Source organism: Chanodichthys erythropterus, chromosome 19 (genome assembly GCF_024489055.1).
Source record: "Chanodichthys erythropterus isolate Z2021 chromosome 19, ASM2448905v1, whole genome shotgun sequence".
NCBI lineage: Eukaryota > Metazoa > Chordata > Actinopteri > Cypriniformes > Xenocyprididae > Chanodichthys > Chanodichthys erythropterus.
In genome coordinates, this window is record NC_090239.1 from 33,145,656 (window position 1) to 33,171,202 (window position 25,547).

The 25,547-nt window shown below is 37.5% G+C and overlaps 2 protein-coding genes across 4 annotated transcripts in view; both read left to right on the top strand.

Moving 5' to 3' along the window:
* The window catches only part of drosha (drosha ribonuclease III), a 50,859-nt gene extending 45,020 nt beyond the window's left edge, over nt 1–5,839 (top strand). For 2 of the 3 annotated variants that reach the window (XM_067369791.1, XM_067369793.1), the window contains 2 exons: nt 4,463–4,509; nt 4,884–5,839. In XM_067369791.1, coding sequence (XP_067225892.1) covers nt 4,463–4,509; nt 4,884–4,999 — 163 coding nt within the window. In that variant the 3' untranslated portion in view covers nt 5,000–5,839. The remainder of the gene's footprint in view (nt 1–4,462; nt 4,510–4,883) is intronic. The other variant, XM_067369792.1, reaches the window with a different exon arrangement.
* Nucleotides 5,840–13,014: 7,175 nt separating this feature from the next.
* kcnh4b (potassium voltage-gated channel, subfamily H (eag-related), member 4b) overlaps nt 13,015–25,547 on the top strand; it is a 109,151-nt gene continuing 96,618 nt past the window's right edge. The window contains exon 1 of the mRNA XM_067368994.1: nt 13,015–13,090. Within this exon, the coding sequence (XP_067225095.1) occupies nt 13,015–13,090 (76 nt within the window). The remainder of the gene's footprint in view (nt 13,091–25,547) is intronic.

Here is a 25,547-nt window from a genome sequence, read left to right on the forward strand (position 1 = left end):
ATGCCTGTTTCACACATACTCAGTTTGCAGTGCATATGCGGTGAGTGTTGCAGGAGCAGCATGCGCTACTGTGCTTTAACCATAGACTGTAAGGCTTTCACATATGCCGCGTTTGCAGTGTGCAGCATAACATTTACATTTACAAAACATTTGAACATAAGCTATAGCCTATGTTAAAATCACAAAAAAAAAGTTACACATAGGTGCAATGTCCATAAAAAATTGCAATGTCCATTTCATAAAAATATGATTTATTAATATTTTTTTCCACTTTCACTGATGTCAATTTTTTTAACCAGCATCTGTTCTATCCATAGATACCAAACATTCATTAATTTTAAGAACTTGTAACCCTTTAAATGCTTGTTTGTTTACATAATGCCATAGGTGTTTTTTTTTTTTTTTTTTTTTTTATGAAAAAATAAACATTTTATACTATAAAAATAGTTTATTTTCATAAAATAAATGCTAAGCAGAATTTTTTTTCTTTGCTTATTAGATTCTTGGGTGTGTCAATGAAGAACAACATCGTTAATTTTGAGGCATTTATATTTTTTTATGTAGTGTCAGATTTTTTTTTAAAACTAACACTTAGGTCCATAATGGACAAAAATGTCCATGCCAAAATGTCATAGAAATATTATATATTAATATTTTTTTCCACTTTCACTGACTGACTTTTTTTTTATCAGCATGTCTTCTATTCATAATTACCAAACATTCATTCATTTTCAGAATTTTAACGCTTTACAAATCGGTTTCTAATGCACCTGTGTGCTCACTGTCAGTGGGCAACACTAGCTACAGAGCTTCCTCTGCTGAGTAACGTCTCTTCATCTTGCAAACAATGAAATGATCAACCCCTCAAGCACCACATATTTATAGGTTTGGCTGTGAGAACACCTGTGTGAACTCAAACTTTGTATAAAATCTACCAGACTAAACAATCACTTTTTTTTCCGTGGTGAAAACTAAAACAATGTGTTTAGGGGCTTCTGAATTTCTACTTCAAATTCAAGCGCACCTTTTATCTCTGTACAAAAACAATAACAAGTAAAAAAGTGCAATCAAGGGTTAAGATGCGTGTTTGGGTGAAAAAGAAAAACCTCAAAGCTCATTAACCTTCGTTGACCTTTTTCATAGCTTTCACATGGCCCTATGACCCTGCCAAGGGTGTGACTCATACATGGGGTGGGATTTTTGATTGCCAGTACAATATAATTTCTTTCAAACTAATTACACACATTAAATTTTCAGTAAACACATGCAAACTACACTCTGACATCCTTACCAACATACCCACACAATTATAGCAGCATTATTTTTCCAGTTGATTCTATAATATGCATAAGCAAAAAACACAAAGTGAGTATTTCTTTTATATGCCAAATTTGAAAATATGGCACAATCTAGTAAACAAAAAAAAAAATGGTAAAAATGTAAAATTTGAAGCCTTGCAGATAGAATGAATGCCTATTTGCAAATATTGTATCATTTTATAGTCTAATGGCCCTGGGTTAAAAAATTGCAGTTTCAATGTGGACATTTTCGTCCTTAAGGTCCTGAGTGTGAGTATTTTTTTGTACGGAGGGTAAAATTGATTTTTTGAAGGAAATAAGGGTAAAATATTAAAATTCCAATTAAAATAAACACCTGAGCCAAAATTCATGTAGTTGGCATTAACAAAGGCACACTTATAACAAAAAACAAAACTTACATGGACAAAAATGTCCATAAGGTCGCACAAGGGTTCAATTAAAACTTCGCTTTTAAATTTTTATACAACAATTCGCTTTTAAATTTTTATACAAGAAATCCTGCACGTCGTAAAGAACTTTTGTTTTTCCACCTCCACGAATTCAGCACGGTTCAGCACAGCGAAAACAGACTCGGTAAAACAGTGCGGAAACTATTGCTGCACTGCTGCATACGCTCCTGGAACACTCTGCCGGACAGCATCCGCGTGCAGTGTATAAGTTCTAACCTGCAAACGGAGTATGTATGAAACAGGGGTAACAGTATTTTGGATCTCTGCATGCGTCTGGTCTTAAAGGAACATCAGCCTAATAAACGTGCCACTCTCCAATCTACCTAAATTATTCCAAGATATTATACAGTCTTCTGATTGTTTCAATTGATTGTTGACACAATCAGACTTCAGTTTTTAATATCCTTAGCAGATTGGATATTTTCCCTGTAGATCATACAGTCTTGATTCTTTACTTGATTCTAACTCTCTACTTCAAAGTCTTTTCTGCTTCAGCGAAAAATTGTTTTGTTACTCAAGTCAGCATTTGAAGCAGAACTGTAACCAAACATTTCCTGCATTTGTTTCACAGTGCTGTGCAAATATATAACGCTACTATAAGTAGACCATAACACTACCACCTTGTTTGAGTGAGGTGGTTCTTTTGAAGTGCAGTGATTGGTTTTTGGCTTTCACACCTGAAGAATGCATAATTGAAACCCTAACACCAAAAAAAATCTCTCCATCATACATATAATATAGACAATCCACAATATAATTTGACCTCATATGATGTTAAAACTCACAAATCAGAGTTTTCACAGCACTTTCTGAGCAAAATGATATTTTTAGGGTTTTTTTTTTTTGATGACACAATAACTTAAGCCTGTGTCACACTGGACGTGTAAGCAGCGCATATGTTTTTGGTGCCCATATTAACAGATTAGAGCATTCAGACTGCATGGTGAGGTGACATGGCAGTAAAATGTAAGTTACTCAGTATGAGTTAATTGTTGTTAGTAAAGTGTGATATCAATCCAGTATTCTTCATTTGAGGGATGCTAACCTGTTACATTTACTTGCAGGAAATCAATAAAAAATTATTATATTGATATTAATTAGCACGTTTTGTTTTTTTATTTTCTTGTTAAAGGTAGGGTAGGCAACTTCGAAGGGGCTAGCAATAGCAAGCTAGCTTCTGATAGCTTCAAAGCACTCTCCAAATCCATGCCTCCTCAAAACACATGAATGCACACATCCAGGACAGAGTCTGCAAAGCACCACGAGAGACGGCACTAAATTACCACAAAGCACACAATGTTACAATAATAATGAACAACTTGTTCCACATGACTGCTGCAGATTAATTTTGGCGTTGATAGTGTTGCCATAATTCCGAGTCCGAGAACAGCTGAGTAGAATGTCACAGGCTGTCATCTCATAGATAGGTATGGAAATACAGGTTGACAGGCAGGTAGAACATCCTATCATTGCGTTTGGACTAGGGGTTAAACGGATTCTTGTTGATCTGTGATCCATATGACCAGGCCCCCCATAGTTCTGCACAAATGGTTTGCGGATTAATTTCAAGTTTGACCGCCAGTGACTGAACGTTTATAATTTGCTTATGTTTTGTCTTGCTAGTTTACACATTCAGTAGATTTTAGACCATTCCAGCACTAGAAGAGGCAAAAGAGAATTTACTTGCAACTCGGGTGTGTGCGGCTGTGCGCACAGATAACAACGCGCATTTCAGTGCGAAAACTATTAATTGATTCCTCTTTTGCATCTACTTGCACTTGGATGGACACACACACACAAAATCTCGGCAAGTATTCTCATAAACACAGTCAATTATGTCTCGAGAAAGAGAACAAGAGAAGGATGTGTATCATTATTTTGGACATGCATTCAGTCTTAATATGACAGCAGCTTATAAATATTTGCTGTTGTCTAAATGTCATTAATGTTAATCGAACTACAAAACACAAATTTAACAAAGACTAATCTATATTAAATTTATTAAGTGAACATAGTGTTATTTAAAATGTAATTACATTTCTGTACCTGAAATGAATACTACAGTTAGACCTTACTTTATTTGTAACTTTGTTAGGCTATATTATATTTATCTATGCTTATAATTTGTGTATTTGTTATTATTTTGTACTGACTGTTCATTTGCCTTCAATAATGTTTTAACTTTTTAATTAGGCTAGTGTTTTTTTCTGTGGTATCGGATTACTTAAAGTGTGCTTTAAGTAATAAATGGAAAGCAAAGTTACCCTCACCCCCAAAATCTTTTTTTTTTTTCTTGATGATCCGAAAAATGATCCGATCCATGACTCAAAAACCGTAATATGATCCGAACCAAGAGTTTTGTGATCTGTTGAACCACTAATTTGGACTGAATGCAATGATTGGATGCTAACACTTTTTTGTTCTAGAGACTTCCACTGAATATGTATGTGCTTTGTGCCTTTTTTTTTATTATTTATTTATTTTATACACGACCACTTCTATTATTGATTGCTTTGGCCTTCATTGAATTTTAATTCGTAATATCTGATCATCAAAACAAAAACAAAAAAAGTGGATGGATAAAAATGCCTACTGTAGGTTCTTTAATCCATGCATTTAATCCTTTCAGTAGAATGATAAAGATCCATTATTTGAGCTGCTGAACATTTATAACTTTCCATTTTATCCCAACAGCATTCAACAAGCCGAGATGGGTGCAGCCATGGATGCCCTGGAGAAATGTGAGTGATACTGTGAAAAGCTCCATGAACATTGTCATTCTCTATCAATAATCACAGCTATTAATCATTCCTACATGAAAGTATTTCTTCTAAAACCATTTCCAGTTTTGTGAAAAATACCACAGTGTCTTTTAAACTTCTAAATGGCACCTGTTTGATGGGGGACAATGAACATTACTTTTTCAATTTAATTTGGTCCTGCTAGTGGTGCAGAAAATTACACTTCAGTTTTAACCTGTACTGCTGCAAACACATTATGGAAATAATGTTACAGTGCAGATTTTTGGTTTGTTGTAGCAAACATTACAGTCCTAAAAGCTATGAAAATCTTGGTTTTCTATTTTACATGTTTTATTTCCTCTTGTCTTCTGCAGATAATTTTCCTCAGATGGCTCATCAGAAGCGATTCATCGAAAGGAAGTACCGGCAAGAACTGAAGGAGATGAGACGAGAGCGAGAGCGTCAGGAGAGAGATAGTGATGAAGGGTAGAACAGCAGAAAGTGAAGGGAAAAAAGCAGGATGTTATAGGAAGTGAGTTGCACAACAGCAGGCTTAATGAAGCTACTATCTGTCTTGGTGTTTTGTTGTTGTTGTTGTTCTATGTATAAATCTGTTTTTTTTTTTTTTGTTATTCCATTTCATACTGTTATGTTTTAAAAAGAGAAAAAAAATTGTGAAATAAACCAAACCATCAAAATGTTTGATTGTTGTGTGCATACTGAAGCCTATAATTATTATTTTTGGCAGGTCAAGATTGTATAAAAACATTTTTTCTTTTGTCAAATCAACTTCAATAATTGATGTGGTTCAGAAAACATAATATTTTGAGTTTCTATTGATTAAACCAATCACCTTCATTGTATTAACTCAAATTTTTCATTTCAATGAACTCAAAATTTTAAGGCAACCAGGTAACTTACTTTAAGTTAAACCAACAAATCTTTTTTTTTTTTTTTTTTTTTTTACAGTGAATGTTAATCATGAATCAAAGGTGAAGATTGACTGGACTACCGGAGCACATAATTTGGTCAAAAAATCTTATGTAGTTCAACATAAAACACTGATCATAATCTACAACAGAATTTTAAACAATATTTTGTCCATTTGGGATTTTGGAAAAGTGGCTGTTATATACCAGCATGGAGACAGGTGAATGAAGGGAAGGAAGTCATTCCAGATTTTGATAGAATCCTGTTAAATTTCATTTTTCATTTTTTTTTTTTCAGATCTTCTGGTATTTACTTTTGTTCTTTATTTCGATTGTATAGCTGAAGAATGAAGTGTTGTAACAACAGTGATGATAGAACGGTGACAAATTCTCATTAAAAAACCAAGCATCTTTTCCTTTTTTTTTTTTTTTTTCTCTCCAATGCCTCAGCACCTCATGGAGTACTAATTCATTTTAATATTAAAGTATCATTACAACCTATAACATGATCTAAAAATGAACAATTGGTTTGTTATTACAATAATATGAACCAAGATGAAGGAATATACAATATTCATTAAATGCATAGTCTAGAATGTAGGATAATACAATGCATATGTAAGTGGTAATGTATTATATAATCCTGTTGTGAAGGGTTACCAGCCACAAAATCATAATCCCCATCATAAAGTTGTTTTTTGGTCTTTCGAAGGTGTTAGTACATTAATGACATTTGCTCTGATAAATAAGATCTTCTATAACCATGGGTACATGGTACTGCACACTTCAAACCATGTTTATCCACATTGAAAAAGCTCAAACTCATGTAATTACTAAAATATAGTTCCTCATACGGTAACCTGCATTTACCGTATACCTTTGAATTTCACAGAGCCCTTTTATTCTGTAGTTTCTAGAAAATCTGTAGTAGTGCAGTGGAAAGCACTATTAGACATGAAGAGACTTGTGCTGCACAGATCCCTTATGGAGTGTGCAGTAGGTTTGTGCCCTTGTTCTTCTGCTGGCTGAAGTCTGTCCTCTGTTCTTCACTCTATGTAGGTTAATATTTTTAGCAGTGCCCTATTTCTTATGGTTGCTTTATTCTAGTTGCTTTCTGTGATTAGACGAATCTCTGATAAAAATGACCCTGGCTAAAACTGCCACCACAAGAAACAGCGAGAACTTCTCTTTTAGTCTTGACACTGGGGTGCAGACTGAAATATTAAACGTTTCATTATGTATTTATTTTTTTCAATTTGACAGCAATAGCATGTCATAATCATTTTCACATATTTACACTATATCTGATTACATAATATTAATAAATATTAATATAATAAAGATTTATTAAATTATAAGAAATATTTCTGATTGATTCTGAATGTCTTTTGGTATTAGAGGTGCTGTTTCATTCCACTGTAAGTGCCCTGTGAAGTAAACTTCACATTGTATTCCAACCTTTTAAATGAAATTCCAATCCGAAGGAAGTGTACATGTTCAATTTGAAGGGCACTTCAAAGGAACTGGAAGGGGAATTTATCCACCAGTCATTGTGCATCACCCCAGTACTGCAAGATGTTTCAGAAGATGTTTTATATTAAAGGCAATGAAAATGAGTTAAGAATCCAGCATTTTTACTGAGTTTAATTAGTCCCAGGTGTAGTTTGTATACAGTTGTTTGTGAACCAAATTACGTTATGTATTAAACATTGCAACAGATATTCATCATTTAGTTTAGCACTTACAAATATGACTATATTATTTAAATTGTCATCTTTTTTTCTGCCCTAATAGTGTATGAGCTTTAGAGATCATAAATTACAGAGACTCCAAAGTTGGCTGCATGATTCTGAATGTTTACTGTGAATTCTTCACTCAAGCCCTACAAAACATTTATCTCATATCTTTATTTATTTATTTATTTATTATTATTTTTTTAAATCTACTTTTTTGGACTCTTCTCACGCCATTGATCTGATTTGCATGTGGAATCTGGCACACATCATCTTGAGACCATCATGACAAAAAGTTATAAACAGATTTTAGATGCCTCTAAAGCATTGCAAAGTTAAAAGCCAGTTAATAATTGGGGTATTGCTGATTTTAACTAATAGTCTTGTATATGCTGAATGAAAAGTCATAATTTCACAAAATTTGATACACAAGACCAGAGCACATTATGACAAGCCACATGAAATTCTGCTAATAGGGGGTAATTCAATTGAAAACCCTCATGACTCTGCAATCACATGTTTAATCAAGTCGTCTTCTCTGAAATTTCACTCAAATACATCAACAAACATGGCTGCAATCACTTTTCAGCAGCTAACAACGTAAAATCTAAATGGCTGACCATTACAAAAATTGACAAGTTGGTGCAATTGTAACCCCTCTACCCGCTCTGCATGGGCCTCGGACCTGGGTCTCTGGCGTGGGAGTTGGATGCTCTTACAAGAAGGCTAAAGGCTGCAACCTCTAGCATCATTCGCTAGAGCATCTCTTGAGATCAGAGGAGTTAGGTTTACTTGCACAGCGACTACTAGCTGCCCTCCGTTACACTATAATACGCAAATTGATATTTTTGCTAAAAACTCTGTCATGTGTCACCTGGGGGATCTCAGAGCTCGGGATGGACGGTTTTCGGACGAGGCCAAAGGGACCTCCAATCGATGTTTCAATGTTCTTGGATGCAGCGTTTGTGAGATATAAGTGGAAAACCCCACGAGGCACAGGGAACTTTTCTTTGGATTGCTTATATCTATAAGCAAAGCAGGTGTCTTGGGGCTCAAGACATCAGATGGGACCGTGGTGCAACAAACAACTAAAAATGCTTGTTTGTGAAGATTATAATGATCAACAAAATGTGTAAGAATCATACGTTTTTGTTAGTCACAGAGCTTTTTTTCTGCAATTGTCCAAAAGTCAATGGAAAAATGTTTTACTGATTATTCATCACCCGTTTCTAGTTGAGCTCATTGTCCTTTGTTTCCTCAGTTCAGTGTCTGATTTTGTCTTAACATGCTTTTGTTAAGCTGGTATGTTTGCACATACTTTAGGATTATCCGCTCTTGTTTGTTAATAAAAAGCATGCACGGAGATCCACGACTATAACTCTAACAGGAGATCAGATATCCGATAAATGGGGTATCCGATAAATAGTGGTTGTCCAGCTTATCCTCCTAATTTGATTTTACAGAGTGGGTTTAAACCAACCTCTGAAGTCATTACTACCTGCTGATGGTCTTTGAGGAAATTGACAAACTGCAAATTGAAAAAATAGTTTTGCCAATTTTTAGATATGGCTCTTCAAATGGTGGGACCTCCACCATGGGAGAGTTGAAGGAGGACCTCCAATTCACTGCTCCCTAGAGCTCATCCCTGTCGAGTCCGCTCCAGCCCCAGAGCTCATCTCTCAGTTCGCTCCAGCCCTGGAGCTCTTAATCTTCTTCACTACAGACTTTGAGTCAAGCCAGCACACACATCAGCTATGGGCCCTGAGCCAGCACACAGCCCTACCGTGAACCTTACGTTTGTGCAAATGCCTGCAACAGACCACGAGCCTTAACACATGACTACCATAGACCCTCTGCCAGAGGCATTACCTGTCCCAGAGGTTGTGCAAGCCACCCTTTCCATCCCAGAACCAGCGGCTGCTGTCCTGCCCATCCCAGAGCCAGTGTTCTCCATCCTGTCTGTTGGAACTACATCCTGCCCTTATGCAAGGATTCAGACAGGTGCCACTGTAAAGTTTTCCAACTCTCTTGATGATGAGCTGCCATTTCTGTTGCATATGAAAAATGGTAAACATTCCAAAAGTTGAATGAAACTGCACTACTTGTTTGAATCACACCTCATAAACAATTTTAGCTCTGTTTAATGAAACAGCACTGACATTCTCAACAGCGCTGGCACGGAAAACAGGAGAAATACTGTGCCATGAGACTTTTCAGTGCACAAATCATGTTCAGTGCTTTACTGTTGCCAAAAGGCAACATATGTAATATTATTGTAACTGCACGTATTTATGAAATATAACCATTTTTATGAGTAATATCACCCTCCCCCCTTCAGTGCTATCAAAACAGGTGTTGTTGACGCCATCTTTAAAACTTGGTGTCACTGCTCTCAAATGTTAGTCTGGAGCCTTATGCCCACCCCTGCAACCCGGTTTGAGGTAGACAAAATTCTCATTATCCCTGCCTGCTATAAAAGCAGTGTTCCCTCATTCTCTGTCAGTTCAGTTCAGCTTAATTAACTCTCTGGTTCATCCAGGACTCTAGCCCTTATTCCTCCACTGGTTCTGTCCAGTATGATGTACTCCCTGATTCTGCCCAGGACCCTAGCCCCTCCTCCTCCTCTGGTTTCATCCAGAATTATGGCTCTGTCCTGCTCCTCCATCTCCTCAGTTGTCTTTATCTGCTCCCATGAGTCTTCCTCACCCTGCAGGATTGACAAGGACCACCAGCTTCGCCAACTCTACCAGGGTTTCCTGGCCAGGGTTTCTCTGATCTCTTGGCTCCACATTGGCCCTCCAATCTGGTCCTCCATCCTGTTGTCCCCCTTGGGGTCCTTCATCCCCCATTCTCCACTTTGGCCTGCAGTTATCTGGCTCCACATTTGACCTCCATTATTCTGGCTTATAATTTGGTCTCCAATCCTTCGACTCCACATGAGTTCTCCATCACTCTGACTCAACCTTGTTCCTCAATCCCACTGGCTCTGTCTCAGTTTTCTAATTGGCTAGCTTCACCTTAGTCCTTTGATTCTCCCCGGTTCTGCCTTGGTCCTCCTAACCTACAGCTCCACTCTGGTCCTTCATATCTCAGGTTCCGCCTTGGTCCCAGGTCCCACTGGCTCCACCTCAGTCTTCTGATTTCCCCAGCTCCGATTGGTAATCTGAATCTCTGGCTCCACCGTTGGTCATCCTTTCTGCAGGCTCCCTCGAACCAGACCAAAATAGGTCCCCTCAAATTCCATCGTCCTCCTTCCCTCCCCTACTATAATTACATAACATCTGCATCCTTCATGCTCGCTTCAACAAACAACTTTGTTTCTTCTGAATGCTTGTGTCAAGCTCTACAAAATGACCTTCTATCAGCAGACAGAAGGACAGAAGGAGACAACACAGGTAATATTGTTGACAAGGTTTATTTATGCAGATGGCAGAGAGCAGGTAAAACAAACTGGTGAGTTGATGGAAACAAGGCAGTGGTTTGAATGCACTTAACTCAGTGGTAATAGTCTGTTTCTTTGTAGATGTAGAAGACTGACAGGCGAATGATCAGGACTGGAAAAGAGGATCAACAAAGGTGGAAGACGGTGAGAATCATGCAATCAGGTGTGGAGTCAGGTGACTAGTAAGTATCAATGGGACCAGACAAATGGTGAAGGGAAGAGTGACTGCTTATAACTGGAGTGCTGATGAGCTGGTGCAGGTGTGTGCAATTAGTAGAGTGGGTGGAGCTGAAGGGTCTGGTGTGGATGATGGTGTAGCCTCCATGACACCTTTTTGTTTTATTCTATAAAGTTTACCTTTTTACCAACAGATTACATCAGTTTCAATGATCTCACTAATATTATTATTTAAAGGCTCTTGATTTATTGTTGTAAAGTATTTTGACTCAAGTCAACTCATGTTTTTAAAGGTGTTATAGAAATAAATTTGACATTGACAACTTTTATTTATAATGAACTTTCTCATTCTGCCTAAGATTCATCTACTGTATAAATGAGGCAGGGTTAAATGTCCTGAGCTAACAGTGTGGGTATCCTTTGGTGACCCAGAGAGGATTTACAAGAGTGCATCTGTCAATGGATACTTTGCAAAGTCTTTTTTCAGAATCAATCTATCTTTTGCACATTTCTTACTGTGAGTGAGATACACTGGGAAATCTCAATGAAATTAAATCTTCATATGAACAGAAGCAGGATTTTTCCCACAATGCAAGTGTCTTCAAGTATAATAAAGTTCTCTTTATTTCTTCTTTTCTTTATTTTCAATTTTGAACTTTTTGGAACTTTTGTAGCACTTCATGTTACTGCCTATATATATATATATATAGAGGGAGAGGGAGATAGAGAGAGAGAGAGAGAGCTGCACAGTAACTTACTTCAGTACACTCTAGTCTTGTACTGTAAAGAGACAAATACAAAGACTTGTTTTAAATGCCCAAAAGGCGTTATAATGTGGCCATAATATTTAGTTTAATTAGGTCATCTTTGTCTACTTCAAGTAAAGTGGCATAAGTATAGTCTTCTTTTGAATAGCTTCAACATATCATGAATTGGTTATATGACTCATTTGCTAACATTTTTATTGTAAATTTTAATGGTTTCCGATGAAAAAGGGTTACAATGCAGTGAGCATAGATTAGTTCAAATTTTAACATTTTGAAATAAACATAAGCCTTACAGGAAGTACTCAAATGAACAACCACCCTTTACCAGATCTTCGATAAACAATGTAATGAGACTTATATACATTATAATGATGTATAACTGCTTGTTGGGTTGTGGGGAAGCTGGAGCTTATCATTATAACTATAATCCACTATACCTTAAGTGGATATTATATGGTGTTCATTGTGTGTAAAAATATAAAACCACAAATAGTTTAGTGGACTATAACTGTTGTTATGATTATTCATGAGATGATACAACACCTTTTTTTGTCAGAAACTCTAAGGTTATATACTGAACTCAACTGAAACTTTTTTCTAAGACTAGCTCTCCAGGAAAACAATAAGCAAGCATACAATATTCCCTTAGCAAACAATAACAATATTCTTATAAAAATTACATGAATGTTTTTTAATACAATTTGACAAGGCAGAGAACACAAAAATTTAAAGACCCATTTTTACCCATGTTTCTAAAAATTGTGTCATAATTTCTCTGATTCTGAAGGTCATGACTATACAGAACAGGAATGATTGCTATATGTGAAGATGAGTATGTGTGATAGATTTCTTTTGAAAATGTGTGTGTGTGTGTGTGTGTGTGTGTGTGTGTGTGTGTGTGTGTGTGTGTGTGTGTGTGTGTGTGTGTGTGTGTGTGTGTGTGTGTGTGTGTGTGTGTGTGTGTGTGTGTGTGTGTGTGTGTGTGTGTGTGTGTTCTCAGGGGCTGATGAGAACTGGAGGGAATGAATAGTGGGTGTGGATAAAGAGAGAAAGAGCCAGAGAAGGAGGGGTGAAGACAAATGTAACTGTCTCTGGCTCTGCCACAGTGTGTTACAGAACAACAACAAATCCATGCCGTTTTGGAGATGCGCAGCTTGTGAATTCTCCTCTGTCATGCAGGTGTACACAGCTGAGAGAGACTCACCAGGAAAGACAGAGGAGAAGGAACATAGTGGAAGTTTGCATTGACAAGGAAGGTGATTTTTGTGTTTTTTGGTCATACATCCACTGGACTGAGGACGTATACAATAAGGTGTCATCCTTTGCTCTTTTAGGATGCGCTCTCTCTGCTATACCTCACATCTACCCTGGCCACCCTTTCTTTGGGATGTAGTGAAGATTGATGCTTCATACAGGCTTTCCCCCTAAACATCTGCTGACTCTGGAAACCTGGCATCATGCCAGTGATGAAGGGGCTGCTGGCACCCCAGAACACCTTCCTGGACACCATTGCAACTCGTTTCGATGGCACTCGTAAGTACTGGCACAAATGCACACACACCAAACCCGTGTGCACAGAGAGAGAACAGTCAAGCTGAAAAAATACAGTTGGTACCTTGAAGGAGAAGGTTTTTTATTATTGTACCGTCACCAAATGAATGTGCAAAAATAATGGCTTTTTTTAAACGTGTGTCTTGGACAAACTTCTACTGTCATTGAATCTTACTAAACAAGTTATTTGAACTGTTGACATGTTTATAACAGCTACGAGAATTATAACACATCTGGTTTAATGACCCCCTTGAGCACTGAGGTTTGATGCTGCCACAGTAGCGCAAGAGCACACGTTAATTATGTATAATGAGGCTGTGCTTTGCATCTGCATTTATATACTTGTGTAGAGTGTTTTTGGCCTAAAAAGTGACTTACCTGATCTGACCTTTAAAAATTACTTCAGTTGGGTAACTTAATGTAGGGTGGTCATATAAATCTCTGCAGTCCCATTGCTCAAACATGGTGCTAGTAATGCCAAGGTCATGGATTCTTTGGAGATTGCATGATCAGATAAAACTGAATATAGTTTTTCACCATATACTGTAGCTTAAAGTTAACCAAAAATATTTTTACAGTAGCATTTTCTGTCCAAACGACAAATGTTTTTAATAGATTACATTTTTACAATGGGTTGACCAATCTTGAATATAAATACAGATACATTTCATGAGTCCTCATATTTAAAATATCTTTAAAAACATACTAAACAATGTCTTATTAAAAATGTAAAAATGCAGTTTAGGGGTAGGGGTAGTGAATGTACTGTTTGTACAGTATAAAAACCATTACGCCTATGGAATGTCCTCACTAAGATAGCAAAACAAACCTGTGTGTGTGTGTGTGTGTGTGTGTGTTTTATTTTATTTATTTTTTACGGTTCATTTAACAACAAAATGAATACTGTAACAAGAATTGTTGGTCTAACTTAAAAAAGTTACCTGGTTGTCTTAAAATTTTGAGTTCATTGAAATTAAAAATTTGAGTTAAATGAAGACGATTTGTTTAATCAACGAAATCTCAAAATATTATGTTATCTGAACCACATTAATTATTGAAGTTTATTTGACTAGAAAAAATGTTGTGATAACAAATCATGAAAATATTTTTTAACAGCGAAGGCATATCATAAGCTTCAAAGTGAAAATAACTGTGTTAGCAAATAGTTATGTCATAAACGAGTCTGTGCGCAAATACCTATATGCATTTCTATATATACTATACTATTGTTCTTTATACTTGTTACTAAATATGTTTATATTATTTCTAAAAATATGTTTGTACTTATTGCATCCTGTCCTGCAAGTTAATACAAATAGTGCACAGATTCCACATACACTTGTGTGTTTGTTCTTGTTTTATCATGGGAGATAAATCTCTTGTTTTGTAGTAGCAGGAGTGCTCTTGTCTTTGAGATACATGCGTGCCATGGGAAAAGTGGATGTCAAGGGACATAGCTGTTTGTGTAATCCTTTTACCCTGAACCTTCTTAGCCACTGCAGCTAAAAGGCTGATTACAAGTTAAGGTTCTCATTCATAATGATAAAACCAGGATGTAAATTTTACTCTATTGCATCAAAATATCTGTCTAATGACTAAGATTTTTAGCATTTCAACAAAAAATACTTAAATATAATCATAAAGCAAAACAATTTGACACAATTCAATCAAATCTGAAGAAATTCGATAACAATATTCTTCCATAACAGTCTTTATACTAAGATTATGGTCAGCCATCCAACACAAATCTGATGACATAAAAGTATAGCATGCAATCCTCCCATCTGTGCTTTCTTACAGTAATGAAGAAAACCCTTCACACAGCTTAAAGTACATGCAAACTTAATCTCTTCTGTTAGATAACACCTCTCTCACACAAACCCACAACAGCATGTTCATGCATATTCACAGCTTCTTTTTTTAACAATATGCTATGTTAAGATATAATTGCACTCTCTATGAGTGTTTGTTCATAACTGCTGAATTTGACCATATTAACACTGTAATTTTTTGTTTATTAACGTGAAGCTTCTTTGCAACAATCAGTATTTTATAAAGCAATATATAAATCAATGTGACCAGTCACATAATTAAAAAAGGACAAAATTTATAAGCATTTAATTAATTGCAATTGTTGTATATTTGAACACTAAAATGCTCACACAACCTCAGAGCATAATCACCATGACATTTACCAAGGTTACCAAGTGCTGGTAAAAAACTGCAACTTTAACTTGTTGGTGATGCTGAAGGGTTTGAGATAGAAGATAGCAGTGGCCATCAGGAATGTTTAGACTCTCCTCTATTGATGTGCCAAATTTCACTCTTTAGTTCTGTGGGATGCCGTTTAATCTCAATAAGAAGAAGCATTAAGAAGGCATTTTATTTGCTTGTGGATTCATTTCTTTTTTCTTAATTTTACTTGTCAGGTTCTTCAGACTGGATCTTGAATTGAAGTTAACCATCTGTTTTAATTCTGACATTATGAGGAAGGTAATGGTACTGATGTTCTCTCACATGGGTCTTTGTTTCTTACAACAGTTTGAGTTGAAGTGTATAGAGACAGGTGATGTGACATTGATGTTAACTTCTCCTCTTGAGATACAAGTCCTCTGCTCTTTCTTCACAATGCTGGATGTTTCTGGGTAACAGAGCACCAGTGTACTCACAGCCCAAAATAGCTGCCCTCTTGTTGCCGTAGAGACCAGCTTTCCTGCGCAGTAGTCGCATTGAAGCTGAGCTTGTGGTACTAACCAATGACTTACTGAAAGAACTTTAGAACATCTATACTGAAGATACATCTACAAACCACAAATGTTGTTCATTTTATTTTATTGTTCATAACCTTTAATTTTATAAAAATATATCATGTAGATCAGGGCTAGCTCTCATACAATTTACTCAGTGAGTATTTTTCAGGGCAGTTGAATAGGCATATACCTAACTTAGCTACGAAAAACACTATTGAACATTTCCACTGTTATTGAAAAGGAAGAAATGCAGTTCATTTAACATGTGTTGACCGTGCTATTGGGGCATGTTGTCACACTATATTGGGTAATTTATCACAATAGAAGAGTGACATTAAACAGTCTTACATCAATTATGATTAAAGGGTTAGTTCACGCAAAAATGTTCATTTTGTTCATCTTTGGAACACAAATTAAGATATTTTTGATTAAATCCAATGGCTCTGTGAGGCCTGCATAGGGAGCAATGACATTTCCTCTCTCAAGATCCATAAAGGTACTAAAAACACATCTAAATCAGTTCATGTGAGTACAGTGGTTCTATCTTAATATTATAAAGTGACGAGAATATTTTTGGTGCACCAAAAAAACAAAATAATGACTTTTAATTGTGATAGCCGATTTCAAAATACTGCTTCAGGAAGCTTCGGATCATAAATGAATCAGCGTGCCGAATCAGCTGTGCGGAGTGCCAAAGTCACGTGATATCAGTAGTTTGGCGGTTTGACACGCGATCCGAATCATGATTCAATACGCTGATTCATTTATGCTCCGATGCTTCCTGAAGCAGTGTTTTGAAATCAGCCATCACTAAATAAGTCATTATTTTGTTTTTTTTGCCGCACCAAAAATATTATTGTTGCTTTATAATATTAATATTGAGCCACTGTACTCACATGAACTGATTTAAATGTTTTTAGTACATTAATAGATCTTTAGAGAGGAAGTTTCATTGCTCCCTATTGTGGCCTCACTGAGCCATCGGATTTCAACTAAAATATCTTAATTTGTGTTCTGAAGATTAACGAAGGTCTTATGTGTGTGGAACAGCATGAGGGTGAGTAATAACCAAGCGGCAACCTCCCCCTTTCTCTCGTGAAGCCAATACGGAAGTAACTTAAACTGCGATTCATCGACTGGCCGCTAGGGACAGGCTCCAAAAGAGAGCAGAATCTCATAGAGTCCCATGTTAAATTGGCCAAGTTTATAGCAGAAATAAAACATGTTTACAAGTTGGTTCAAATTGTGGTTTTGGTCTATACTGCTATTTTTGCCCTTCATGACAACTCTGAGGGGGGTGAATTTTTTTATAACTTATCCGTTTAAATTATATTAAGCCTTAAAGTTCTGCATAATTAAGGGCGTGGTCACTTGAGTGACAGGTAGATTGTGCTGCTGTCTGTGAGCCGTCATGTTACTTCAGCTGTCGCTGAATTTGACATCTCAGCCGTTTTTGTGCTTTTTTTTCTCGATTATTTTATACAAGACTTATTTTAGACTGATGTGTGTATCTGTGTGCATGCATGGGGAAGAAACAGAACACACGTTGTTGGATCGTGGCATTGGCTGAAAGTTTTGATTGAGAGATTTACTACAATGACAATACCAGGAGGATATACAACTCTGAGAGCACTGCTTGGATATTATAACTAAAACTGCTGCACTATTTTGAAAAAAATATACTTTGGACACAGGCTCATTTGTTTGTTAGATACGATCGTATACAGTTTTACAACATAAAGGCTGCTCAGATTGCATCCTTTCTTGAAGAACGATGACAGAGAGACGCGGCCTCATTTAGGCGTCAAAACTGCTGTTCAGAACTCTATGGGTGACGTCACGGACACTACGTCCATATTTTTTACAGTCTATGGTAATAACTGACAGAATTTTCATTTTTGGGTGAACTAACCCTTTAATATTACTTGATAATTATCAAAAACTAAACAAACAAACAAACAAACAAACAAAAAACTGAAACAGCAAAAATGTTAAACATAGCCAATACAACATATCAAATTATTGTTTTGGGCAACAAATATTGTAATTACCAATCCAAATACATTTTGGGGGCTCTGTATATTATATTAAGGAAGCAATAAAGTGTTTGTCCCTTGTCTGAATTTTGAGTTTGTGCACATTTTTATAATATTGTGTAAGTTGAGATTTCATTATAGATTGTGGTAGTATATACAGTACATATAGTCAGGTGGTTTAAAAAATCTTCCACCAGTTCATGAGTTCACACTTACATATAATCTAATAGAGTAAGAAATAAGCATATTTGGCTTGCTGTCCGGGGTGAGGGCTCTGAGCTCGTAATGTGGCCTGAACCCAGAGTACTCCCCCATATCCCTGGCTGGGATAAGAACAGATAAGAGGAGGGATGCTGGAACACTGTCATGGGACAGAGGTGAGTCGGCTATTTATATATAACCTCCTTATGCTGACTGGATTGATTATCTGAACGTGCTCCTTGTGAACTTTGTTAATAAAACATCATAAAGAGTTAAATGTGAATATAAACATCATAAAGAGTAATTGGTTGTTTTTGATTGTTTTAATTAATGAACAGCTTTTATTTGGCTGCCCTGCCTTTTCTGTTTATGACCATTGGCTCTGTAACCTTGATGGCTCATCTAAAATTGCTCTCATCTAAGAGATGGAGTTTGAAGAGTTACAAGCCGAGCACAGCTGCATAAGTTTATTCAGCTATCAATTTCCCTTGACAGTCTACTTCTTTATGACCCTCATTTTGCTTCTTCACGCCCTGTCCATGCTAATATTGCAGCATTGCCAAGGAATCCATGTTAATCGGCCACTCCCGTCTTAAAGCAACAGAATGACACGGATGTCAACAAGACAAATTATGTCTCTACAAAGGAGAGTGCAATCACATGCTAGCCACAAACCCAGTGATGTATCCCTTATTTAACACAACTGATTCAGATCATCAGCTCATGATCAGTTAAATCAGTTAAACATTGTGCATTGTGTACACTGCAAAACAAAAACATTTAGTGATATGAAAACTATAAAAAAGCCTAATAAAAACATAATCATAAGCAGTTTGTTCAATAACAGAGGTTATGAGAAGAGCTCTTTCAATGGGACAGTTAATAACAACGATTCAAAGTTCAAAACTGAAAGTTGCTGTTTTTAAAGACAAAATACAGCTGCCAGTCACTGATTCCAAAAGTGCACATAGTAATAGGTATGTCATTGCAGTCAGGAGCATGAAATATTGTAGACAATAGTGATAGCTTGCACTTTCATCAATTGCTGAAAGAGAACTAATTCTACCAAAGTTAATAGCCAAGTGCCCAACTAATCACCATAATCGTGACTTCAAACTTAAAGACTTAAACAACCTCTTTTGATATGTACCAAAGAAATAAAGCCAAACTGGTTTGTAATGCGTGATCATTACAAACCAGTTGCTCTGAGTAATCATCCCCTGGTGAGATAGTGATTTTATTTGCAGTTGGTCTCATCTAAGACTGTGTGGCTGTAAGTCAGTTGTAGTTGTGTTTCTGCTCATCTCTTCTATTTTTTTCTGTTCTTGTTGCTCTTATCTTCATAACTAATGCTCAATCGTCACTTTATCTACTTTATTTCACTTACTGGAACATTGATTCAGTGTCACTTTTACTCTCTATAGACTGGGACCAATTGTCAATCATGACAACTGAGGAGTGTTTGCTTAACACTGAGGATTTTACTGTGTACCAGTAAACATGTAACCAGCAACATGTATTTTTCTTTATTAAATAATTTAGTTTGAAGTTTGACACTGTATTAAACTGGTTCAAGTCTTTCCTCTCAGATCATAGGCAGTTTGTGTCCCTGGGTGGATGCAGATCCAAAGTTAGGGGATTTGAATTTGGAGATCCCCAGGGATCTGTTTTGAGTCCCTTGCTTTTTAGTATGTACATTTTTACCCTGGGTCAACTTCTCAGATCCTTGGGTCTTAAGTTTCATTTTTATGCAGATGACACCCAAATTCATATTCATTCAAAACCTGGCGATAATATGGCTGTTGCCTTTCTGGAACATTGTATCTCTGAGATAAAAATATGTATGTCTCATAATTTTCTCTGTCTCAACAGTGACAAGACTGAAGTTATGCAGTTTTAATTGTTCCTTCAATGCGTTTACGTTCTATGGGTGACCGGGCTTTTTCTTCTTTTGCTCTCAAACTCTGGAATGCTCTTCCCACTGAGATCAGACATGTTGACTCTTTTAGTGTTTTTAAATTTTCACTTAAAACTTATTTTTTTTTAGGCTAGCATACAAGTGATTTTTTTATGCATCTTTCTTTCTTAAATTTGCTCATTTATTTGTTTTCTTTCTTTCTTTTTGTATTTTATCTATATGTTTCTGTGAAGCGCTTTGAGATGCAACTTTTGAAGGCGCTATATAAAATAAAGTTATTATTATTATATTTAAGTTGGCTTGAAAAAGCCAACTTACTGATCTACTACTTAAGCTTATTATTAAGTTGGCTTGAAAAAGCCAACTTACTGTAATCCTATTTAAACTTATTAATGGTGCTTGCCAAAGGCAAAGCTCCATTCTTATTCTTCTGCATACTTATTATTAATGGTGCTTGCCAAAGGCAAAGCTCCATTCTTATTCTTCTGCATACTTATTATTCTTCTTCTTCTTCTTCTGGACACAATTTCTGCGCGCTACTCCTCCCGCAGTTTTTGTCATAGACCCATGAATGAGGTGTCAAATCGACCGGCTCATTGAGGACAGGTGTGCTATGACTTTTATAAGCGATCGGGTGTACGATGTTCGTCCGGCGGGCGAAAAAGTAGCGAAAAAAATCCCATAGACTTTGCATTGGGACAAACTTTGATGAGTAATAGCTCCTAACGAGAATTTCATAGAAACATGTGGGTTACCACGTTTGAAGAGCCTGATAGGCTCTCTCAGACCATACCTCAAAATGGGGTGTAAGTTGTACCCCTGGGGCGCAAGAGCTGCCCAAAGTTGCCCCATAGACATACTATGGTGAAGCCGTGCCCATGAACCAGGAAGTACTGTGTTTTTCCTACTATGGGAAATTACATAGGGATTTTGTATTGAACATAACTCTGGATCACAATGTCATAGAGACAAGGGGGTGGGCTCATTTTACTCAGGCAACCAATCAGTCTCTCAGGATCATTGTAAAGCTATCAAGCCACGCCCTAGCAACCATATAGAGAACCATAGCAACAAGTTCCATAGACTTCCATTGAAAAAGATCAAAGGAATATCTTTGGATAGGAGTGTCATAGAAACATGAGGGTGGGCTCATTTGACTCGAGGCAGCAAACCGCCAATCACAAATCACCTTAAAGACATCATAGCCACGCCTTAGCAACCATATAGAGCACCCTAGCAACCCAAAGCATAGGCAGATATCTTCAAATCTGAATATCATAGAGGCATGGGGGTTGGTTTATATCATTCATACTGGCAAGCAGCCTTTGGTGTATCATCATTGGTAGCTGCCAAGCCACTCCTTAGCAACCAAACAGAGTACCCTAGCAACCATTTTGCAAGATCTATATCTCTGCGTCAGAACATCGTACAGACATGGGGGTTGGTTTATATTGTCAAGCAGCCTTTGGAGTATCATCATTGGCAGCTGCCAAGCCACTCCCTAGCAACCAAACAGAGTACCCTAGCAACCGTTTTGAAACACCTATATTTCTGCATCAGAACATTATAGAGACATGGCGGTTGGCTCTTTTGACTCATGCTAGCAAACTGGACTTCCACCATGCTACACATGCTAGCAGTGAATAGCTACATGCTAATAGTGATTAGCTTAAGGTTTAAACATGACACAAACTAGTAAAAATGTGTTAGAATAATGCTAGTGGCATGTTAATTGTGTTAGCATGATGCTAGTAGCATGATAATCATGTTAGCATCATGTTAGCAAACATGCTAATCATGTTAGCATCTTGTTAAATACATGCTAACAACATGGTAATCATGCTAGCATCATGCTAGCATTATGCTAATGATGTTAGCATGTTGCTAGCATTATGCTAACATGATTAGCATCTTGTTAAAATCATGCTAGCAACATGGTAATCATGCTAGCATCATGCTAGCATTATGCTAATCATGTTAGCATGTTTGCTAGCATTATGCTAACATGATTAGCATCTTGTTTAAAACATGCTAACAGCATGCTAAGGGTGTTAGCATCATGCTAGCAACATGCTAATCATGTTAGCATGTTGTTAACATAATGCTAACATGATTAGCATCTTGTTAAAATAATGCTAGCAACATGGTAATCATGCTAGCATCATGCTAGTATTATGCTAATCATGTTAGCATTTTGCTAGCATTATGTTAACATGACTAGCATTTTGTTTAAAACATGCTAGCAGCATGCTTAGGGTGTTAGCATCATGCTAGCAACATGCTAATCATGTTAGCATTTTGCTAAAAACATCCTAGCAGGACGGTAATTATGTTAGCATCATGCTAATCAAGAGTGCCGAGTTTTGCCACTGCAAGCACCATTCACATTTTCTTCAGGAAATGTACATTCTAGTATTGTAATTACTATTCACCTAGACAAAACTTTGGCGCGTAACTTGTCCCGCACCATTTGTCGTAGACCCATGAATGAGGTGTCAAATCGACCGGCTTATTGAGTAGAGGTGTGCTATGACTTTTCTAAGCGATCGGGTGTACGATGTTTGCACAGCGGACGAAAAATCGTCTGAAAAATGTCCCATAGACTTAACATGGGGACCAAATCTGTGAGATCATATCTTTGGATCAGAAGGTCATAGAGACTTGGGGCTAGGCTCTTTTGACTTGGCCTATCAAGCAGCCAATAATTAGTGACTTCATAGCCACGCCCTAGCAACATATTACAGCACCCTAGCAACCGGTGCCGAATTTTGCCACTGCAAGCACCATTCACATTTTCTTCAGGAAATGTACATTCTAGTTAATGGTGCTTGCCAAAGGCAAAGCTCCATTCTTATTCTTCTGCATACTTATTATTCTTCTTCTTCTTCTTCTGGACACAATTTCTGCGCGCTACTCCTCCCGCAGTTTTTGTCATAGACCCATGAATGAGGTGTCAAATCGACCGGCTCATTGAGGACAGGTGTGCTATGACTTTTATAAGCGATCGGGTGTACGATGTTCGTCCGGCGGGCGAAAAAGTAGCGAAAAAAATCCCATAGACTTTGCATTGGGACAAACTTTGATGAGTAATAGCTCCTAACGAGAATTTCATAGAAACATGTGGGTTACCACGTTTGAAGAGCCTGATAGGCTCTCTCAGACCATACCTCAAAATGGGGTGTACGTTGTACCCCTGGGGCGCAAGAGCTGCCCAAAGTTGCCCCATAGACATACTATGGTGAAGCCGTGCCCATGAACCAGGAAGTACTGTGTTTTTCCTACTATGGGAAATTACATAGGGATTTTGTATTGAACATAACTCTGGATCACAATGTCTTAAAGACAAGGGGGTGGGCTCATTTTACTCAGGCAACCAATCAGTGTCTCAGGTTCATTGTGAAGCTATCAAGCCACGCCCTAGCAACCATATAGAGCACCATAGCAACAAGTTCCATAGACTTCCATTGAAAAAGATCAAATGAATATCTTTGGATAGGAGTGTCATAGAAACATGAGGGTGGGCTCATTTGACTCGGGGCAGCAAACGGCCAATCACGAATCACCTTAAACACTTCATAGCCACGTCCTAGCAACCATTTAGAGCACCCTAGCAACCCAAAGCAAAGAGGGATATCTTCAAATCTGAATATCATAGAGGCATGGGGGTTGGTTTATATCATTCATACTGGCAAGCAGCCTTTGGTTTATCATTACTGGCAGCTGCCAAGCCACTGCCTAGCAACCAAACAGAATACCCTAGCAACCGTTTTGCAAGATCTATATCTCTGCATCAGAGCATCATAGAGACATGGCGGTTGGCTCTGTTGACTCATGCTAGCAAACTGGACTTCCAACATGCTACACATGCTTTCAGTGAATAGCTACATGCTAATAGTGATTAGCTTAGGGTTTAAACATGACACAAACTAGTAAAAATGTGTTAGCAGAATGCTGGTAACATGCTAATTGTGTTAGCATCATGCTAGTAGCATGCTAATCATGTTAGCATTATGCTAGCAAACATGCTAATTATGTTAGCATCTTGTTAAAAACATGCTAACAACATGGTAATCATGCTAGCATCATGCTAGCATTATGCTAATCATGTTAGCATGTTGCTAGCATTATGCTAACAAGATTAGCATCTTTCTAAAAACATGCTAGCAGCATGTTAAGGGTGTTAGCATTATGCTAACATGATTAGCATCTTTCTAAAAACATGTTAGCAGCATGCTAAGGGTGTTAGCATTATGCTAGCAACATGCTAATCATGTTAGCATCTTGCTAAAAACATCCTAGCTGGACGGTAATTATGTTAGCATAATGCTAATCAAGAGTGCCGAGTTTTGCCACTGCAAGCACCATTCACATTTTCTTCAGGAAATGTACATTCTAGTATTGTAATTACTATTCACCTAGACAAAACTTCGGCGCGTAACTCGTCCCGCACCGTTTGTCGTAGACCCACAAATGAGGTGTCAAATCGACCGGCTTATTGAGGAGAGGTGTGCTATGACTTTTCTAAGCGATCGGGTGTACGATGTTCACACAGCGGACGATAAATCGGCTGAAAAAAGTCCCATAGATTTAACATTGGGACAAAATCTGTGAGATCATATCTTTGGTTTAGAAGGTCATAGAGACTTGGGGCTGGGCTCTTTTGACTCGGCCTATCAAGCCGCCAATAAGTAGTGACTTCATGGCCACACCCTAGCAACCAATTACAGCACCCTAGCAACCGGGTGCTGACTTTTGCCACTGCAAGCACCATTCACATTTTCTTCAGGAAATGTACATTCTAGTTCTTCTTCTTCTTCTTCTGGACACAATTTCTGCGCGCTACTCCTCCCGCAGTTTTTGTCATAGACCCATGAATGAGGTGTCAAATCGACCGGCTCATTGAGGACAGGTGTGCTATGACTTTTATAAGCGATCGGGTGTACGATGTTCGTCCGGCGGGCGAAAAAGTAGCGAAAAAAATCCCATAGACTTTGCATTGGGACAAACTTTGATGAGTAATAGCTCCTAACGAGAATTTCATAGAAACATGTGGGTTACCACGTTTGAAGAGCCTGATAGGCTCTCTCAGACCATACCTCAAAATGGGGTGTAAGTTGTACCCCTGGGGCGCAAGAGCTGCCCAAAGTTGCCCCATAGACATACTATGGTGAAGCCGTGCCCATGAACCAGGAAGTACTGTGTTTTTCCTACTATGGGAAATTACATAGGGATTTTGTATTGAACATAACTCTGGATCACAATGTCATAGAGACAAGGGGGTGGGCCCATTTTACTCAGGCAACCAATCAGTCTCTCAGGATCATTGTGAAGCTATCAAGCCACGCCCTAGCAACCATATAGAGCACCATAGCAACAAGTTCCATTGACTTCCATTGAAAAAGATCAAATGAATATCTTTGGATAGAAGTGTCGTACAAACAAGAGGGTGGGCTCATTTGACTGGAGGCAGCAAACCGCCAATCACAAATCACCTTAAAGACATCATAGCCACGCCTTAGCAACCATTTAAAGCA